Source organism: Syngnathoides biaculeatus, chromosome 16 (assembly GCF_019802595.1).
Source record: "Syngnathoides biaculeatus isolate LvHL_M chromosome 16, ASM1980259v1, whole genome shotgun sequence".
In the NCBI taxonomy this organism is placed as follows: Eukaryota; Metazoa; Chordata; class Actinopteri; order Syngnathiformes; family Syngnathidae; genus Syngnathoides; species Syngnathoides biaculeatus.
This window is the reverse complement of record NC_084655.1, coordinates 5037501-5055776: the sequence shown is the minus strand read 5'-3', so window position 1 is coordinate 5055776 and position 18276 is coordinate 5037501. Positions and strand designations below refer to the sequence as shown.

The 18276-nt window shown below is 41.5% G+C and overlaps 2 protein-coding genes across 6 annotated transcripts in view; one reads left to right on the top strand and one right to left on the bottom strand.

Moving 5' to 3' along the window:
* rogdi (rogdi atypical leucine zipper) overlaps positions 1–13726 on the top strand; it is a 28345-nt gene extending 14619 nt beyond the window's left edge. Inside the window, exons 6-11 of one of the 2 annotated variants that reach the window (XM_061846594.1) lie at positions 2442–2537; positions 2613–2711; positions 4431–4544; positions 4636–4685; positions 5190–5316; positions 11995–13726. In XM_061846594.1, coding sequence (XP_061702578.1) covers positions 2442–2537; positions 2613–2711; positions 4431–4544; positions 4636–4685; positions 5190–5316; positions 11995–12027 — 519 coding nt within the window. In that variant the 3' untranslated portion in view covers positions 12028–13726. Of the gene's footprint in view, positions 1–2441; positions 2538–2612; positions 2712–4430; positions 4545–4635; positions 4686–5189; positions 5317–8344; positions 9734–11994 lie in introns of those variants that run through there. The other variant, XM_061846593.1, reaches the window with a different exon arrangement.
* Positions 13727–14204: 478 nt separating this feature from the next.
* si:dkeyp-72e1.6 (transmembrane protein 238-like) overlaps positions 14205–18276 on the bottom strand; it is a 16504-nt gene continuing 12432 nt past the window's right edge. The window contains exons 1-3 of one of the 4 annotated variants that reach the window (XM_061846598.1): positions 17490–18276; positions 17312–17401; positions 14205–14269 (exon numbers count right to left, since the gene is read on the bottom strand). The exon at positions 17490–18276 is cut by the window's right edge and continues 251 nt beyond it. In XM_061846598.1, coding sequence (XP_061702582.1) covers position 14269; positions 17312–17401; positions 17490–17839 — 441 coding nt within the window. In that variant the 5' untranslated portion in view covers positions 17840–18276 and the 3' untranslated portion in view covers positions 14205–14268. Of the gene's footprint in view, positions 14270–14531 lie in introns of those variants that run through there. The other 3 variants (XM_061846596.1, XM_061846595.1, XM_061846597.1) reach the window with 3 other exon arrangements.

The following is an 18276-nucleotide window of genomic DNA, read 5'->3' as shown; positions in this document are numbered from 1 at the left end:
TTTTGTGTCGTGAACAACATCATACATGTCCTGTATTATTCTAACATATCTCTCCGCCATACCAGACTTTTGCATGCAGTACCACAGTTCCTCTCTTGGTACTCTGTCATAGGCTTTCTCTAGATCCACAAAGTCACAATGTAGCACCTTCTGACCTTCTCTGTACTTTTCCACGAGCATCCTCAAGGCAAATAATGCATCTGTCGTACTCTTTTTAGGGATGAAACCATACTGTTGCTCGCAGATACTTCTGTCCTGAGTCTAGCCACCAATATTCTTTCCGATAACTTCATTGTGTGGATCATCTTTATTCCTCTATAGTTTCCACAGCTCTGAACATCGCCTTTGTTCTTAAAAATGGGGACAAGCACACTTTTCCTCCATTCTTCTGGCAACAGGATGAAATGGTGTATAATGTTAAAATTCCACCTTGGGATAGCCTGATAAAGGATGAAAGCACAGACAATACAGTGCACAAAAAAAAAATCTGTATTTTAAATATAGAAGCATAACATTAACCTTAAAACTGTTTGGGAGCATCATTCAGCTTTCAACATGCATTGCCAAAGATATTCTGCAAGCAATAATTCCGTTTTACACCAAGAAAAACAGACAGGGATATCATTGTGGATTTGAAAAAAAAAAAAAAAAAAAGACAAAATTGGAAGCAACCTTTGAAATTTATAGTTCATAGTTGGCTTGGTTTGGTTAGCAATGTTGACATTTTCATTTTAAGTTTACAAAAACACAATTGTTCTTAAAAATGTTCTGATGGAATGTAAATGGTGTAATCTGAATCTTTTAATGAGCCATGTAACTTCAATGGATGACACTGATCTGACCACAGTGCATACGTCTGATGTTGCCCATAGTGGTCAAAAGGGGGCGCTCACGGGCTTAGTTTGTTTGCTCACAGGTAAAAAATTAGAGGGAACGTTGCTCTTGAGATTAATTTACGTGTTTATTTCATAAACGTTGGTTACAAAAGAAGCCTGATCCTAAACAATTAGTATTAACCCGGAAACAGGAATTGCGAGTTAACTGTACTGAGCATGTTCGGAAGTTATGCCAAAAGCATGTTCTGAGCTTCTTCACACACTGTGAGCGCATTTACATCGAAACTCATCAACATCATTAGCCATGCCAAAGGAAATTCAGTTTCACTGAAAGCATTTCTGGGCTATAACGCAAGTAATTTTTCAGTATTTAACTATAATAACTATGAGATTGTGATTTACTTTAACTTGATCTAAGTTCTAACCTTTGACAAGTCGGTCCATATATATAATTCGAACGGTCATTTTCCCAGTGCTACCGTGTTATCATGAAGTTGAAAACTTTTCCCCTCTCCGTGCTTTAGGAAGATATTGACAATCAACTGCTAGTTTACATCAATGGATCGATAATAGATACCGCCGCAAATTACGCTAGATTATAACAATACATCATGATGAAATAAAATGATTTGATTATATTAATATTTAGTTTTGGAATTGAATGTCTATTGACCTCTTTAAAAATGTCTGTCTCAGTCTGTGCTGTGTCAATAAATTAGGCAAAGCAAAGCAAATTTAGTTGTATAGTACATTTCATACATGAGGTAACTCAATGTGCATTACATGATTAAAGGCATTTCAAACAAAGAGAGAAAACATTTAAAATGTGAAAAACAATAAAAATGACACAATATTAAAAACACAATTAAAACCGCATACAGTGCAAGTAATATGATCAAATTATGATTATGGTATTGGGTAACAACTACATACTCGTGTATAACAACTCAGTAAGTTATTTTAAGATCTTGAGATCCCATCCGTAATCACACCCGCAACTTTATATCTGCAGGCATAACTGGTGGACCACACCCGTAACTATATCTGTGGGCATGACTGACCACACCCGTACATTTTTCAAATGTGAGTGACTGCATTTGGATTTCATCTGTAGGGAAATAGTTTGTCATAAGGTTTCCACAGGATAATTACTTCAAAGTTATGAAGTACCTCCCAATCCTAACTGTTACAGTTCTATTTATTTAAAAGCAAAACGATAAATGTTGGAAGGGACCAAGCACCTTTGGACGATCCTCTTTTCAGTGGTTGGGGGTGGGGGGAATGTATGCAAATATGAGACAACTTTTATTACCAAATCATTATCCTCACAAATTCAACTGCTCCTGTCTGTGGTGGACAAGTAACTAAATAACCAAACTGTCTAATTCTGATTGACTAAACTTAATGAGAGTGAAGCATAAGTAGCCAGTGTTGCCCGAAGGCAACATTGAACACGAAAATTCAATAAAATGTCCCTCTCTGTTCTTCTTGGCCCGCCTCTGTGGAGTTTTCCTGTTCTCCCTATGCTTGGATTGCTTTTATCCAGGTAGTACAGCTTCTTCCCACATAACGAAAATCCTGTCCACTTTTTGCATGTTTTGTCAGATCCAAGATGCAAGAAACCATGTGACTCAGGCACTTCAGTTGCTAAGCAGCCATGATGAGAACTATGACTTCAAAACAGGAGCTGAAGTTAACAAGGTTTTCCCTCAATAACAATATATCACTGTATCACAAATGATGTAGTGATGCTAACCTCACTTTTCTGTTGTTTAGCTAATGGATGCTGTAATGCTCCAGCTGACACGTGCACGAAACCGCCTCACCACTCCAGCGTCAATGACACTCCCTGAATTGGCCACTAGTGGGCTGATGGTACAAACTATTTATTCTCCTGAAAATTCACGGTGTCCTGAAATTTAATAGTATTGATGATTTGAGAGTGCTACTAATATAAACAATTAATCACAATTCATCCATGTATCTTCTTCTGCTTATCTGGGATCGAGTAGCAGGGGCAGTAGCCTATGGATGGAAATTCAGACTTGGCTTTCTATACACCCTTTGTCCAGCTGTTCCAGGGAGATCTTAAGGCATTTCCATTCCAGTTGACAGATCTTCAGTGTGTCCTGGGTCTTCTCAGTAGGATGTGCTCAAAACACCTCACAATGGAGGTGGTCGGAGGAATTTTGACCAGATCATCGAGTCATCTTATTGGAATTTTGGCTCCTCTATCAGTGATTCTACCCTGAGAGAGATAGAGACAGCGAGACAGACAGAAACTACTAACAGCTCAGGGATATACTTACTATAGGTGAGGGTAGGATTGTAAGTTGCCCGGAACATTGAGAGATTGGCCCTTTATGCAGCTTCTTGTTTACCACGACAGAGCGATATAGAATATGCATCACTGCAGATGCGACACAAATCCACCTGTCGATCTCCCACTTCATCTTCCCCACCCAGGTGAACAAGACTCCTAGTTACTTGAACTCCACTTGGGGCAAGATGGGGATGACCCCATCCTGAAGAGGTCACCGCATCCTTTTCATACTGAGAACCATTGTCTCAGATTCAGAGGTGCAGATTCTCATTCACTCCACTTCAAACTAGGCTGCGAAGTGCTCTAATGAGAGTGGAATATCGTGATTAGATACGACTAGCAGGACTACATTATCTGCAAAAATCGGAGAAGTAATACATTGACTGTTAAACTAAATCCCCTTAATGCCTTGGGTGCCAAGAAATTATGTCCATAACTGTTATGTGAACAGAATCGATGATAAAGGACAACCTTGGTGCAGTACAAACCTCATTGGAAATGAATATGACTCACTGCCTGCAAGGTGCACTGAAATCTGACACCTGTTGTATAGATACAACGAACCTGTATCAGTGGGTCTGATACCCCATATCCTGAAAAATCCCCTCCTCAAGAGGGACGCGGTTGAGCACCTTCTATAAGTCAACAAAGCACATTTGGACTGCTTCTCTTATATTATCTTTCTAATAACTCTGATTTACCTCCTCAGTATGTATTTATATAGTATAATTAGGCATAGTTGAAATGAAATGTTTAAATCCACTATAGAAAGAGACAGTGATACTTGCGTATAATTGTTTGAGCAGATGATATTCAGGCATCTGGAAATTGGACCCAAGGAGAACCAGACTTGTCCAAAGTTCTCATTCTGATATCTTGGCTATTTTTTTTATGATGTTACAAAAAGAATGTGTTTCAGTTGTGCCTAGTTCAAATACATGAACTGCAGTGTCTCACTCCTGGATATTGTCAATTCATGTATCAGAAGCTTCCAAAGACATGAAATCATCTGGGGTTTCCCCAATTGCATTGTATTTTGCATAGCAACCCATGGTAATCTTACTGTAAGCAAATTTAAGACTTTGAAGAAGGTAATGAAAAATCATCTTAAAACAAAAAATCCTTTCATTATGCTGGCATTTACAAATTGAAATCCCAGTAATACTAATTGATTTAAAATAGAGTGCCAAATATTTGGGCCGGCACAATGTGAAATTATTTTCCATGCAGCACAAGATTAATGGCCCTTAACAAGCTATCCTTTTCATCAGAAAATGTTCACTCCTCCCATGCCTGGTGATGTGATGGTGAATTTTTACATCAACTTGAGCAAACTGTGTCTCACTGTTTACCAGCTTCACGTCCTGCCACCAAACACCACCAAGGTTTGAACACATGATGGATTTAAATACAATACTACATGAAATTGCGTAAGCTATAATGATAGTTGTGTTTTATGTTCTTGCCTCTTGATAGAATTTCAAGCCGTCTGGAAGTTCTGTACTGCACAATCCTGGGGCCATGTTGTAAGATGAAACCTTTCAGTTGGTCTATTGTTTTGCAGCAAGTCATTCCATCATCCACCAATCAATGTTTAACTTCTGTATACAGTGTGTGCACTAGTACTGTGGTGGTATATCTGGCAGCTGTTCATGCCGAGAATGTATGTTTGATTCCCGGCAAGTGCCCCAATACCCAGGCACTGACGGTCCCAAAACCGGATAACCTGGACGTTTGTGTCAGGAACGGCATCCAGGCTAATAACTGTGCCAATTATGAGCGTGACTGAGTGTGGCAACCTCTGATGGGTTACTTTGAAAGTTGCAACTCCCACATACAAACGACACAAGAAAGTCACATGACCTCACAGAATGTCAAAAATTGCACATACAGCGAAATTCTGTATGTCATGATAAACAGTTTTTTTTCCATTATCTATTTTGTGTACTATTAAACAATTGAGTATTTTCATGCAATATTTTATGTATTTCTTGTGTATCAATCTGTGTTCCTTCTTCCCCTCTCCACAGTGAACTCAACAACAACCGGTTTGAGGTCAGCCATGTCCACAAGGTGGAGTGTGTTGTCCCTTGGCTAAATGATGCTCTGGTGTTTTTCACCATCTCACTCCAGCTCTGTCAGCAGCTCAAAGACAAGGTATGTCTCTCTGATTGTGAGTACAGTATTCCCTATTCACTTTACGCCTAAAAAAATGTGATGTATTCAGCGTTAACCTGGCACTATTTTAAGTGCCTTTGATTAACACTGTTACTGATGTGCTATTACTCGTGAATATATCATGTACATTTTGTCAGTTTAGTCAATTACTCGTTTTTTTTTTTTTTTTGGGTTAGTATTGTGATCAATATCATGCTGTAAAGTGGATTCAGAATTTCATTATGTCCAAAGGTTTTGTGCTGACCGGTAAAGAGCTCATGCACCTACGTCATAAAATCACGTGACTTTTGTTTACCTCGCCATATTGCCGGTCAAGCGACGCATTTCTCCATCCTAAGTCGGTTGGAGACGACACGGAAATATGTCTTGTAGCACGGCCCCCAGAGTCTTGTCTGATACCGTCAGACATTTAGAAGGTCAAAATAAATGACAGTACGTGGAAAAATTAGATAAACTCGGCTTAGAGGACCCGTGTTTATGCCGATAAGAAAATGGACTGTTAATTCGCTTCCGCTTGTCTTGGACACCTGGATATACACATGGATCTGGTGAGTAAGTCGTCGAGATTTACACTGAAAAGTTTGAAAGCATATAAAAGTCTCGACGCATACAAATACTTCGTTGCTGGATCTGGTCTCATCAGGAATAAATCACACATACACACACACACGGTTTTGACGGCTCGTGAATGGGGAAGCCTTACACGTTAACCTTTGCTGTAATCTATCGATCTTTCAGCTAGTATTCAATACAAATACCAACATTTAAATAAATGACCCCTGGTTTTACATAAACTTGCATTCATTAACTATGATTGGAGGACAGAGTCATCTCCATGGAACGTACATGGAAGCGATTGCAGCCACACCTAACCTCCATAAACCTTTGCGACAGGTTTTTTTTTTTTTTAAACGCATTGTTTTCAAATGAGCCATCTTGTCATTATAAATACTTTTTGGTAATTTGAGATTGAGAAGAATAATTCCTACCTGAAATGAAGTGATCGCTACGCAGGCGTGTGTATATTTTGGTTGGGCACCATCCATCACGTTTAATTGCCGAAATCCATCAATATTTTCTGTTCTTTTCAGCTGGTATTCCATAAAATGATCCCTTTGAATATCTGTCTCGTCTGTTGTGACAACCAACAGCACAACAGGTCTCGGGTGTTGTAAATATTCTCCTCCGGTTCAATGCCTCCCACGATGTCAAGCAGCTCTGTTTGACCGGCAATATGGCGCCGTGAAAATAGTGACGTCACGTCCATGAGCTCTACAGTATTGAACCCTCAACTGTGACTGACCTGACATTTCAAACTAGAACAAAAAGTGCCCTAACCAAGATTCCTCCAAGCCTCATCGTGTGACAAAACATGATAAAAAGTTGCCAAATGTCCAAGAGAATCAGGTTTTTCAGTTGAATTGTTGGTAGCTACACTATATTGCCAAAAATTATTCCCTCACCCACCTTGACCCACATGTGAATTTTGTGACATCCCATTCCTAATCCATTGTGCTCAATTGGTGTCAATTGGTGTCAGTCCATTCTTTTACCTATACCAGCTTCACTTCTTCTAGAACAGCTCTCCTTAAGGTTTAAGGCTGTTTTTATCCAGAAGTGCCTTTGTGAGTCAGACACTGATGTTGGATGAGAACGCTTGGCTTTCAGTCTTTACTCTGTGTACGCCAGTTAAGTTCATCCATATCTTTATCGACCTTGCTTTGTCCACTGCTAAATAGTCATGTTGGTAGAGGTATGGTGAAGCATTTAGACTTAGTGTCACTGGAGCTAATGCCTGGATCGGACAAGACAAATCTCAGTCAGACAGTGGTAAAACTACACAACGTATTCCGATACCCCCTGTCGTTTACAATCACTGGGTTAGGGTTATCTTATCAAATCAGACACTTTCAGTGAGGCGCAACCAGAAAATACGTCACCAGTCAATGTGTCTGTATACACCTGCTACCATGGTGATTGCAACGACGGTGGCTAATGGCAATATAGTGTGCGTGTTGGGGGGAGACAAAATGAGGAAGAACGTGTGGTGGTAGTCACCGGTACTTGGGAGAGGGTATTCATTCAAGGATTGCTTGAGGTATGTTCACACATTTTTAATACAATACAGCTTGCAAGCAGGCAACAAAACATTATTTTAGTCCAGCAAGCTATCTTAACTCTTGTAAGAGAAACCCCGTAATGGATGTGAAAGATCACTTTGCCTTGTGTCCCCCACTTGAGTTTGATGTGTGACACATCTGGACACATTGAACGTGCATGATCTTCACCAGCAATGTAAACTTGGCAAGGGCCAGGGTTTCCCCTTGGGAGGCGCCGACCACATTTCTTCCTGGACATGTTCGGCTCATCCCAGCTTCGAACATTCGGGTGGAGGAGGTGGATTTGCATGGCCACGTCATTCGCACTGCCTTACGCAGATTCACGTCTATCTGCATTGACTTTCTATGATCTTTGGCGGGAAAATTTTTGTCAAATCATGCTCTAAACCTGCAGTAAACATAGGCTTGTGAATGTGAATGAATGTTGACAACAGCAAGCACGTGAAGCGATGCGCTGGGCACAATATGAAATCTTATTGGTCGATGTGAAGGCGCACTGTCAGAGTAGTCATTGATCAATCACACTAAACAGAAGATATCCCACGAAATCAAGCATGCTAAATTTTTCATGTTCGCGTCCTAGCGTCAAATCATTGGTCGTGGATTTTGTCACACTAAAAGAAGTTTTGTGAACCAAATACATTGGGCCTGATCTCTAAAATCATCAGCAATATCTAATCTGGCCAATGTAGGGTCTACAATTGTGTAGTCTGGCATGTGTAGTCTGCCATTATTGAAACACGTAATTCTGATTTGGCTAGGTGAGCGAATACCTTTGACAATATAGTGTATGTAGTGAGGCTATACAACATAAGTATAAATACAATGTGTTCATTTATGTACAAACCGAGAGCGCTGACTAACAGATTATGTTCCTGTACCTGCAGATATCGGTCTTCTCCAGTTTCTGGAACTACAGACCTTTCTAATCACCGCAGACCCAAACAAACCACACAAGTGTAAAGGACAAGCTCTATAATTTATTTGTATATATTCATAACCCAGTTATTCTATTTCAATTGTTGCATGGTCATCAGAAGGAGCCAGTTAGAAATAACAGATGTGTTTACGTTTTTCCTTCTGGGGTTTGCCATGGGCCCACATTCCTCTCATGTGTTTTGCATTTCACAATTTTGACTAATACCTCTCCATGTATGTACGTTTTGTTTTTTTTCATTAAGGGCAATTTTTGTGGCACAACTAATGTTTTGTCTATTTATCAGCTCGTACTTTCCACTCATTGGTGGTAAAGGCTAATTTCTGGACTCAGGTGAAAATAGCGGAAAGGGAAGTATATTATGGAATTCTTTTCATTTCCAGGTATGAGTTTCAAGGTTAATGTATTCCCTTGCTTGTAGGAGTTGCAAAAAACTTGCAAAATGGCAAAATTTCCATTACAATTGTGAATTTTTACAGAAATTCATGGGTGAAAACTGGGCCAAACACGTCAAGATTAGTAAAATAGTAGGTTAGTCTATGACAGGAAATTTGTACACATTTTGCTTCTTAAGCTTGGTTGAAAATTTTGACACACTACTCATTTTAGTTGGCTGCCTGACTTCTTTTGACAAACAAAAATGTTCTGGTATTTTTGCATCACTCACCCCCAAATGAATCACGATAAGACTAACTCACAGGATGTTTCCAAACCTTATCAGTTACACCTTGGAAAATGGTAAATCTTATATTTTCTTTTCATTTGTATGAGTTATGTATCTTTCGCCATGCTCTCTGTGTGTAAACTAGCACTCTTGCAGCACTTGCTGTGTTCGATGATGCGAAGCCAAAGTCCTCTTTACTTGATTAATTAAGCTTCAGTTTTGCTTTGGCTGCAATCAACGTCCATCTCATCATTTGCATTTAGTAAAAAGTGTGCAATAAAGTGGAATAATGGTTCACGAGTCATGCGGGCACTAACCGGCTCGGCATGCACCACCAATTCAGTATATTGTCCAAAACACTTGCTCATTGTATTAGAAAGAATCTTGAGAAACTTATGAACGTCTCAGAGTAAGGCATATCTGGACTGATTCACAGGTCTGTTTACAAAAAAGAAATGTTTGTGGTGCAAGTCTTTTGAAAGTTATGTGAATACAAATGCTAGCACGGCATTAGGATCATTGTATCCCATTTTTTGTTATTAATTGCCTGATTGGGTGTCATTAATCACATTGCATTTGTTCAATAAGCTAATCAATCATGCATCTATGTATTTAATTTTTTGCACGTTGTCGATTCCTTGTGAAGCACATAAAATCGCTCGTTGTCTCACCTGCCATTTGGACATTTGACTTCAAAGAGGTCATAGGGATCATTGATCAAATACTTTTAAATGGATCCTCAAGTCCTAAACATCCCATTGAAGAACCCGTTGAACTTCACAGTGTGAAAATGGTCTCTGAGATAACGGCTTTTCATGAACACTATCATTCCAGTAAGTGTTTAAAAATGAAATTTGTGCTATTGTACAATTAAAAAAAAAAGGGCAAATTGTCCATGTCTCACCACATAACCAAATGTCTTTTAATCACGACTATTTTAGAGAAGAGCCCTTCCGTGTATGACTGATCTTACAATTTCCAAATGTCCAGGAGGGCTAAAACTTTGACTTTTACAAGTGACCACGTCACCTAAATGTCTTGGGGAAAAAGGTTTGTAATTCTTCCCTTTTGATTAAGGGTAATGTAAAACCTGCAAAAACTCACAACAACTTGTATTCCCAGGCAGTCTCCCTTCTAAATACTAACTAGTCCCAAGCCTACTACAAAAGTTCATTTTTTTAAAAAAATATTTACATTGATTAAAGAAAAAAATCCATATATCCCTAAAAATAAAAATGCGGTCACCAGTGGATGTAATTCCAAGTCCATTGTTCTTTTCTTTGGACAGCACAGTGGTGCTTCTGTAGAGCATTGACGTCATAGCTCTGAGGACCCGGGTTCCATTCCAGCCCGCCTGTGTGAAATTTGCATGTTCTCTCCATGGTTCTGCGTATTTTCTCCGGGCCCTCCGGTTTCCTCCCGTATCCCCCAAACATGCAACATTAACTGGACACTCTAAATTGCCCGAAGGTGTGATTGTGAGTGCGGCTGTTTGTCTCCATGTGCCCTGCGATTGGCTGGCAACCAGTTCAGGCTGTACCCTTCCTCCTTCCCGATGTCACCCTGGATTGGCTGCAGCACTCCTGTGACCCTCATGAGGATAAGCGGCTCAGAACATGGATGGATGTTTCCCACGTTATCCAAAACATGGCTATCAAACCAGGCATGGAGGAAAGCGAAGTGGGAATCAAATAGAGCTTTGTAGATAACACAGTGATTGGCAGTCCTTTTATCATCCAACTGGTTGTTCCTCATAATGATGATTGTGTGATGAACCATGACCAAAAGAAGTTGGACTGTCTTGTTGATGGTCTGCAATGATGCTGGAGACAAAGATGATGAGATGAAACCAAAGAGGGAAAGCCAGGCACAAGGGCCATCACTTCCACTCGCCAGCCTCATGTCCAGCTTTCTTTCAAGGGGATCCTACAACGGGGAACTGAACGCACTGACCATCCTGCACCAGAGGACAAGATGTTTGTATCCTCGGACACTTCTTTGCACACTGGATATCCGCCTGTTGATCTCCCGCTCCATTGTTCCCTCACTCATAAACAAGACACCAAGATACTTAAACTACTCCACTTGGGGCAGGATCTCCAGATTTAAAAAAAATAATAGTATACCCCTTCATTTTAACAACTGGGAACAACATGGAATTGATCATCTATGACAGCTATTTAACAATGTTTTTAGGACGTGTGAGGAACTCTACCAAGAATTCCAAATAACAAGCCGGAATTTACTTCAGTACAATAAATTAAAAGCAGCATTAAAAAAAAAAAATACTTGGCAGCACAGTTGGGCCCGTTTTTTTTTCTTTTCCAACCATAGTTAATGAATGCTAGTTTGTGTAAAACCAGGGGTCGTTTTAATTTAAATATTTTAATTTAAATATTGGCGTTTGTATTGAAAACTAGCTGAAAAGCGTTCGAGACGTCAAAACCGTCACTACGTGGGACTTATTCCTGATGAGAACAGATCCTGCAACAAAGTATTTGTATGCGTCCAGACTTTTATATGCTTTCAAACTTTTCTGTGTTAGTCTCAACGACTTACTCACCAGATACATGTGTAGATGTCCAAGGCTAGCGGGCGCGAATTAACAGTCCAATTTCTTATCGTCAAAAACATCGATACCTGCATTAAATATGGGTCCTCTATGCCTGGTTTATCTAATTTTTCCACGTACCTTTGTTTATTTTCCCCTTCTAAATGTTTAACGATATCGGACAAGACTGGTCGTCGTGCTATAAGACATATTTTTGTGTCGTCTCCAACCGGCTTAGCATTGAACAATGGTTTGCTAGACCGGCAATATGGCAAGGTAAACAAAAGTCACGTGATTTTATGACGTAGGTGCACGAGCTCTATAGATGTTTGTGTGGCTGGCAGCTTCTCCCCAGGCTCTAACTCCTCTTTGTGGTCTTTTGTAGACCTCTGGCGCGGCACAGTGGGGCACCTGGTAAAGTGTTGGCCTCACACTTATGAGGTCCCAGGTTCAATCCCTGTGTGGAGTTTGCATGTTCTCCCCATGCCTGCATGGGTTTTCTCCGGGCACTCCGGTTTCCTCCCACATTCCAAAAACATGAAACATGTTGGACACTCTAAATTGCCCCTAAGTGTGATTGTGACTGCAGCTGTTTGTCTCAATGTGCCCTGCGATTGGCTGGCAACCAGTTCAAGGTGTACCCAACCTCCTGCCCATTGACAGCTGGGATAGGCTCCGGCACTCCCTGCCACCCTCATGAGGATAAGCGGCAAAGAAAAAGGATGGATGTTCACCTCTAACAGTCTAACCAATTATACTTTTCTCCCCAATTGATGGTAATAGGTTCAAAATTTTGGGCTGTTGAATTTTGTTGCCTAGTGTCATTTCCTGCACCAGTGTTTTGGTAATGAACGCTAAGGAGTTCATGAAGGGGAGCCAAGTGGTGTATTTTTAATGTTATCTTATTTAGACATTTTAGTTTGGTGCGTGTAGAAAGTGACTACTTACGTAATACGGTGACTCAATACGGGACGTTGTGACGTGGCTCCAAATTAAGGAGCAAGGATTCTGTTAATTAATGGACAAAGACAGCCACCTTGTGGCCACCAGAAGTCATAGGAACTGCAGGGAAGCGGAGTGGGGCAACCATTCAATTCCCAAAAAAACGCACACTAACGCAAACACCAAAGGCGTGAAAAATCGTAATCAGGCAAGTTGGCTCCTCTGGTGCTAATGACTAAAATATTTACACTATACAGTTTATATAATATATATATATATATATACACACTGTACATAATGTACACGGTCATTAATTCAACACAGCATTATGCAAACCAGTCAGCGCAGTCTCAGGAGCTAACAATGAGACATGTACATAATTTTAATGTGACAGAATGGATTTTACTGAAACTGCAAAAAATAATAATGAACAACCCTTTTCATATAGCCCAGTGTTCAGTAATTATTCATTTATTTGTCATATAGTAATTAATTGTTTTGGAACTTGTGCTTTATTGTTTATTATAGCAATTGTATTTTGCAAGGATGTCGAAGTGCTCAGACTCATACTGAGAGCAGAGTGAAGCAACTCAATAAAGCTCAACCCATTCTAAAGGTTAATCACTGACGTCTGTTATCATTCTGGGTGTGAACAAGGAAGTTGCTGCAACTTCGGCATTTAAGCAGTACTGCATTCTATCCAGTGCATGTGTGTAGTACCATACGTAATGCTGTATGGAAAGATATTGGACTTTTGTCCAATCAGTTGTAAGTTCTCACACAAATAACCAGGAGGGAGTGGATATGTTGAGTATTTGGGCGACTGGTATGTAGAAATATTGTTGAAATAAAAGCCTTGCAGGTGTGATTTGTTTTCAGTTGTTTCAAGTTACATTGCTACATGCACAAAGTATGGATAAATCTGTTCTCCGAATTTAAAACATCCTTGAGGGCCACGTAGACAGCAACTTAAGATAAAAAGTTTTATTAGAAAGATGGCAGTGAGATGGATCGATTTGTTAGCTTTGGTAGTTTCATAACAAAGTCATTAAGTTTTGCACATGACAGTGAAATGAAAATGATATTTAAAATTTATTCATCTGCAAAGGCAGATTGTGGGGAGGCTATCCATCATGATTGATTATTTATTCATGAAACATTTGCTGTGTATGCTGTCATTTATTTCAAGCCCAATTTATTGTAACTTTTAAAGGAGGAAATATATTTTAAAATGCTTTTTTTGAACATGGAATGGCATTTTGGTTTGAACTTTGAACAAACACGATGTAAATATTTCCTGACACAAAAGATCGTGAGGAAATTGTGACTTCACCTATATTGGATTTGAACCCATGTTCTCAGACCTTTGAGGCAGATGTACAAACCCCACTGTGGCAGCTTAATTATTGATATGTACAGTTTGATGGTGCACGCACATCCAAAAATCGTGGGAGTCATTTTAGATTATGATCGTGCAATCCAAGCAAGAATGGCTTCAAGGCTAAAAGCATGGTAGTACCTCGCAGTCATGTTTCCAAAGTATTTTTATTGAAAATATAAATTATTCATTACCATTAATGACGAGAATTTTACATGAATATCCAGCTTGCTAGATTCTTGATTCAAGACAGATATTGTAAGAAAAATAAAAATCACTGAGTCAAGTTGAAGGAAGGACATGCAGAGTCTTCTTGGGCCAGGATTTTATTTCACCGAGTCTGCAAGTGAAGCAAAAATGAAATTGCATCAGGGACTTGACAAACTTAACGCATGACTTTTGCACCTCTTGGTGTCTGATTTGTATTGTAAGGAAATCAGGTTTCCAATGTTTGAACTAGTGTGTTCGTTCAGTAAGTAACGAACTAGGGTTAATAATTAGCTACTGATAAAACTTTGTGGTTTGTGATCGCGAAACCACTTGGAGGCTTTAGTTGAACATTTGAGAGCCATTAAAATGCTCAAAAACACTCTGGTGGGAATAGCCCCCCCCCCCCCCCCACACACACACGCACACGAAAAGATTGGTTAAGAGATGATAATACTGTCTTTATTACAACAGTGTAATATATTATCTTTAAAAATAAAACCCATACCGGGTTGTGTTAATACTTCAGTGTTGATAATACATTAGTGAAGGTGTGATATTTGGTCCCCTCCTTGACCAGTCACCTTATCGTGGTGAAGGGGTTTGTGTGTCCCGATGATCCTAGGAGCTAAATTGTCTAGGGCTTCACGCCCCTAGTAGGGTCACCCATGTCAAACAGGTCCTAGGTGAGAGACCAGACAAAGTACGACTCCAAAATCCCCTATGATGACTACAAAAATTGGATCTTGGTTTCCCTTGCCTGGATGTGGGTCACCGGGGCCCCCCTCTGGAGCCAGGCCTGGAGGTGGGGCTCGAAGGCGAGCGCCTGGTGGCCGGGCATGCACCCATGGGGCTCAGCTGGGAACAGCACGAAAGGGTGATATTGGGCCCCTTCCCAGGAGCTCACTACATGTGTGAGTGGCCACAGGGGTCGGGTGCAATGTGAGCTGGGTAGGAGCCATAGGCGGGGACCTTGGCTATCTGATCCCCCACTCCAGAAATTAGCTCTAGGAACATGGAATGTCATCTCTCTGGCAGGGAAGTTACCCCGAGCTGGTGTGTGAGGTCGAGAAGTTCCGAAGAGATAAAGTTGGACTCGCCTCTACCCACCGCTTGGGCTCGGGTACCAGTCCTCTTGAGAGGTTGGAGAACGCTCCCTCTGGGGACTTGATCATTCTACTGGTTGACTTCAATGTCCACACGGGCAATGACAGTGAGACCTGGAAGGGGGTGATTGGGAAGAAAAACCCCTTGGATCAGAACCCAAGTAGTGTTCTGTTACCGGACTTTTGTGCTCATCACGGATTATCCATAATGAACACATGCTGAGGGATAAGGGTGTCCAAATTTGGCACCAGGACACCCTAGGTTGCAGTCCGATGATCGACTTTGTTGTCGTGTCATCAGACTTGCGGCCACATGTCTTGGGCACTCAGTTGAAGAGAAGGGTGGAGCTATCAACTGATCACCACCAAGTGGTGCGTTAGCTCTGTTGGTGGGGAAGATGCCAGTCCGGCGTGGCAGGCCCAAAAGTATTGTGAGGGTCTGTTGGGAACGGGTGGCAGATTATCCTGCCAGTTTTAACTCCCACCTCCTCCGGCTGGCCAGGTGGAATGCAGCTTTGGTGGTCACTGAGCCAGAAGCCAAAGCGTGGGAGTAGTTTGGTGAGGCCATGGAGAACAACTTTAAGACAGCTTCAAGGAAATCCTGGTGCACTGTCCGGAGTCTCAGAAGGGGTAAGCAGTGCACCGCCAACACTTCGTATAGTGAGAATGGTTCACTGCTGACCTCTCCTCGGGATGTTTTGAGTTGGTGGGGAGAATACTTCTAAGACCTCCTCAATTCCAACGACACACCTTCTCATGAGTAAGCAGAATCTGGGTTCTCTGAGGTAGGATCTTCTATCTTAGGGGTTTGAGATCCCCGAGGTGGCTGGGCCCTGGGGTTGGATGAGAGTCGCCCGGAGCTCCTAAAGGCTCTGGATGTTGTGTGGCTGTCCTGGATGATATGCCTCTGCAATATCGCATGGACATCGGGGACAATGCCTCTGGATTGGCGGACTGGGGTGGTCGTTCCTTTTTAAGAAGGGGTTCTAGAGGGTGTGTTCCAACTACAGGGGGATCACACTGCTCAGCTTCCAGGGTAAGGTCTATTCAGGGGTGCTGGAGAGGAGGGTCCATGGTGAAACCCAATTTCAGATTCAGGTCTATTCAGGGGTGCTGGAGAGGAGGGTCCGTCGTGAAACCCAATTTCAGATTCAGGAGGAGCAATTTGGTTTTTGTACTGGCCGTGGAACAGTGAACCAGCTCTTCACCCTCAGCAGGGTACTTGAGGTTGCATGAGAGTTCAACCAACCAGTCTACATGTGTTTTGTGGACTCGGAGAAGGCGTTCGACCGTGTATCTCAGGGAGTCCTGTGGGGTTTGCCCTTTTAGTCACCGATTTTGTGCCCAACTTTAATGGAAAGAATCTCTAGGCGCAATTATGAGGCAATGAGCCATATTTTTTTAACTTCAACTTGTCGAAAATGGGTGACCCACTTTTGATTTTATCGCAATAAGAGGAAAACGTCTGCTGTTACAGAAAAGGCTGTACTAAATTACAGTGGAAAAGCACATAATACATGTACAGCATATATGTGACACATGTTTTTAAGTAATAGGTACTGGAATACTTCAGTGGGCAGAAAGTGATTGATTACCACCAATTTGAACTGAAAACAGATTAAAAAAAAAAAGTTGTGGTGGGGTTGCACGACCAGCTATGCAAATACTGATACAGAGCACTGAATAATGCTTTTGATAAATACAATTTCTATACAGTAATTATTTTTTCCCCCTACAGCATATGATTTAGTGATGTGTCAAACTGCTGCAGAGTAGTGCACTCTACTGTCAATGTCTGATTTTTTTTTTTGGCCTGTAACTCTCAATGGCTGGGATCAGTAGCCTTCACAAGTACCTGATACCTTCAAATAAAACTGGTATCGCTCAATACAATTATCTCCTATTGATACTCGACCATCCCTAATATTTTGATATGATTGTAAATCGTATATACAAAATGCTAAATTACTACACTTTTTAAAAAAATGCACTATGGTCACGTTGTGATTCTAAAATTATAGTTACTACAAAATAATTGATTGATAATACAGTCATGGCAAAGTCCTCACCACTGGTCTTCCCTTCCATTATGTCGGGAAAGTCTCTGTTGCTGTGGGTGGCATCGCTGCATCATTCCACTCCACCGAAGAGGCACATGTCTGTAAAGTTCGCTCGCTTGGCGTTAAGGTCGCTAAAGTAACAACCACCTGCTTCGAGCATGGGGCCACAGTCGTCTCTGCAACCGACCTCTGCGCGCCTCCGTTCCTGCGCAAAGAATTCCTGATGCCGCTGTACACACGGGTGGACAGCCGCCGGACCACCACGCTGATGCCACCCAGAGCGCCCTTGTCCTTCTTTACCAGGCCCACGTCATCCTCAAGTTCTGCGGAGAGGACCTCAATGTTGCCGGAGTACCAAAACACCCACCAAATGAGGCTAAGGAAGATGACAATGGCACCGGCGTAGATGAGTAGGTCGTAGAAAAATACATTGACGAACACCCCGATGAGAAGGACGAGCAGTCCCAAGACGTCGAAGGCCACGGCGAGCCAGAAACAACAGACGCAGCGACCCAGACCCCGGTAGGCTGGTTCCATGTCAGCGTGCGGTGTCTGTGTCAGTAGGACGGCTGTAAGGTGAGACCGGTGAGAGACCGCAGGTGGGGACTCAATGGAGGAGGGGCTCAAAGGACACTACCTGCAATTTGCTCTTTTGGTGTTGGTTTTATAACCTGCTACGTCGTCTGTCACAAAAGCGTTGCAGTATCACTGGTTGTGAGACACAAAGTATAAATCCTTCATAACTCTCACAGACTGGTGAAGTACAGAATGAAAGCTGAGCAGAGTACTCTACAGCACAGTACTGTATTTCCTAACACAATGTGAGGGGGGGAAGGAAGCACGTTGACGATCATCCCAATGCACTGTACGTATATGACATCTTCAGATATCTGCCACCTACTTTTCAAATATGTCATGTTAGAGCCCCAGTTCAGATTCAATTATTAGAGCTGTCACTATTGAATATTTCCAGA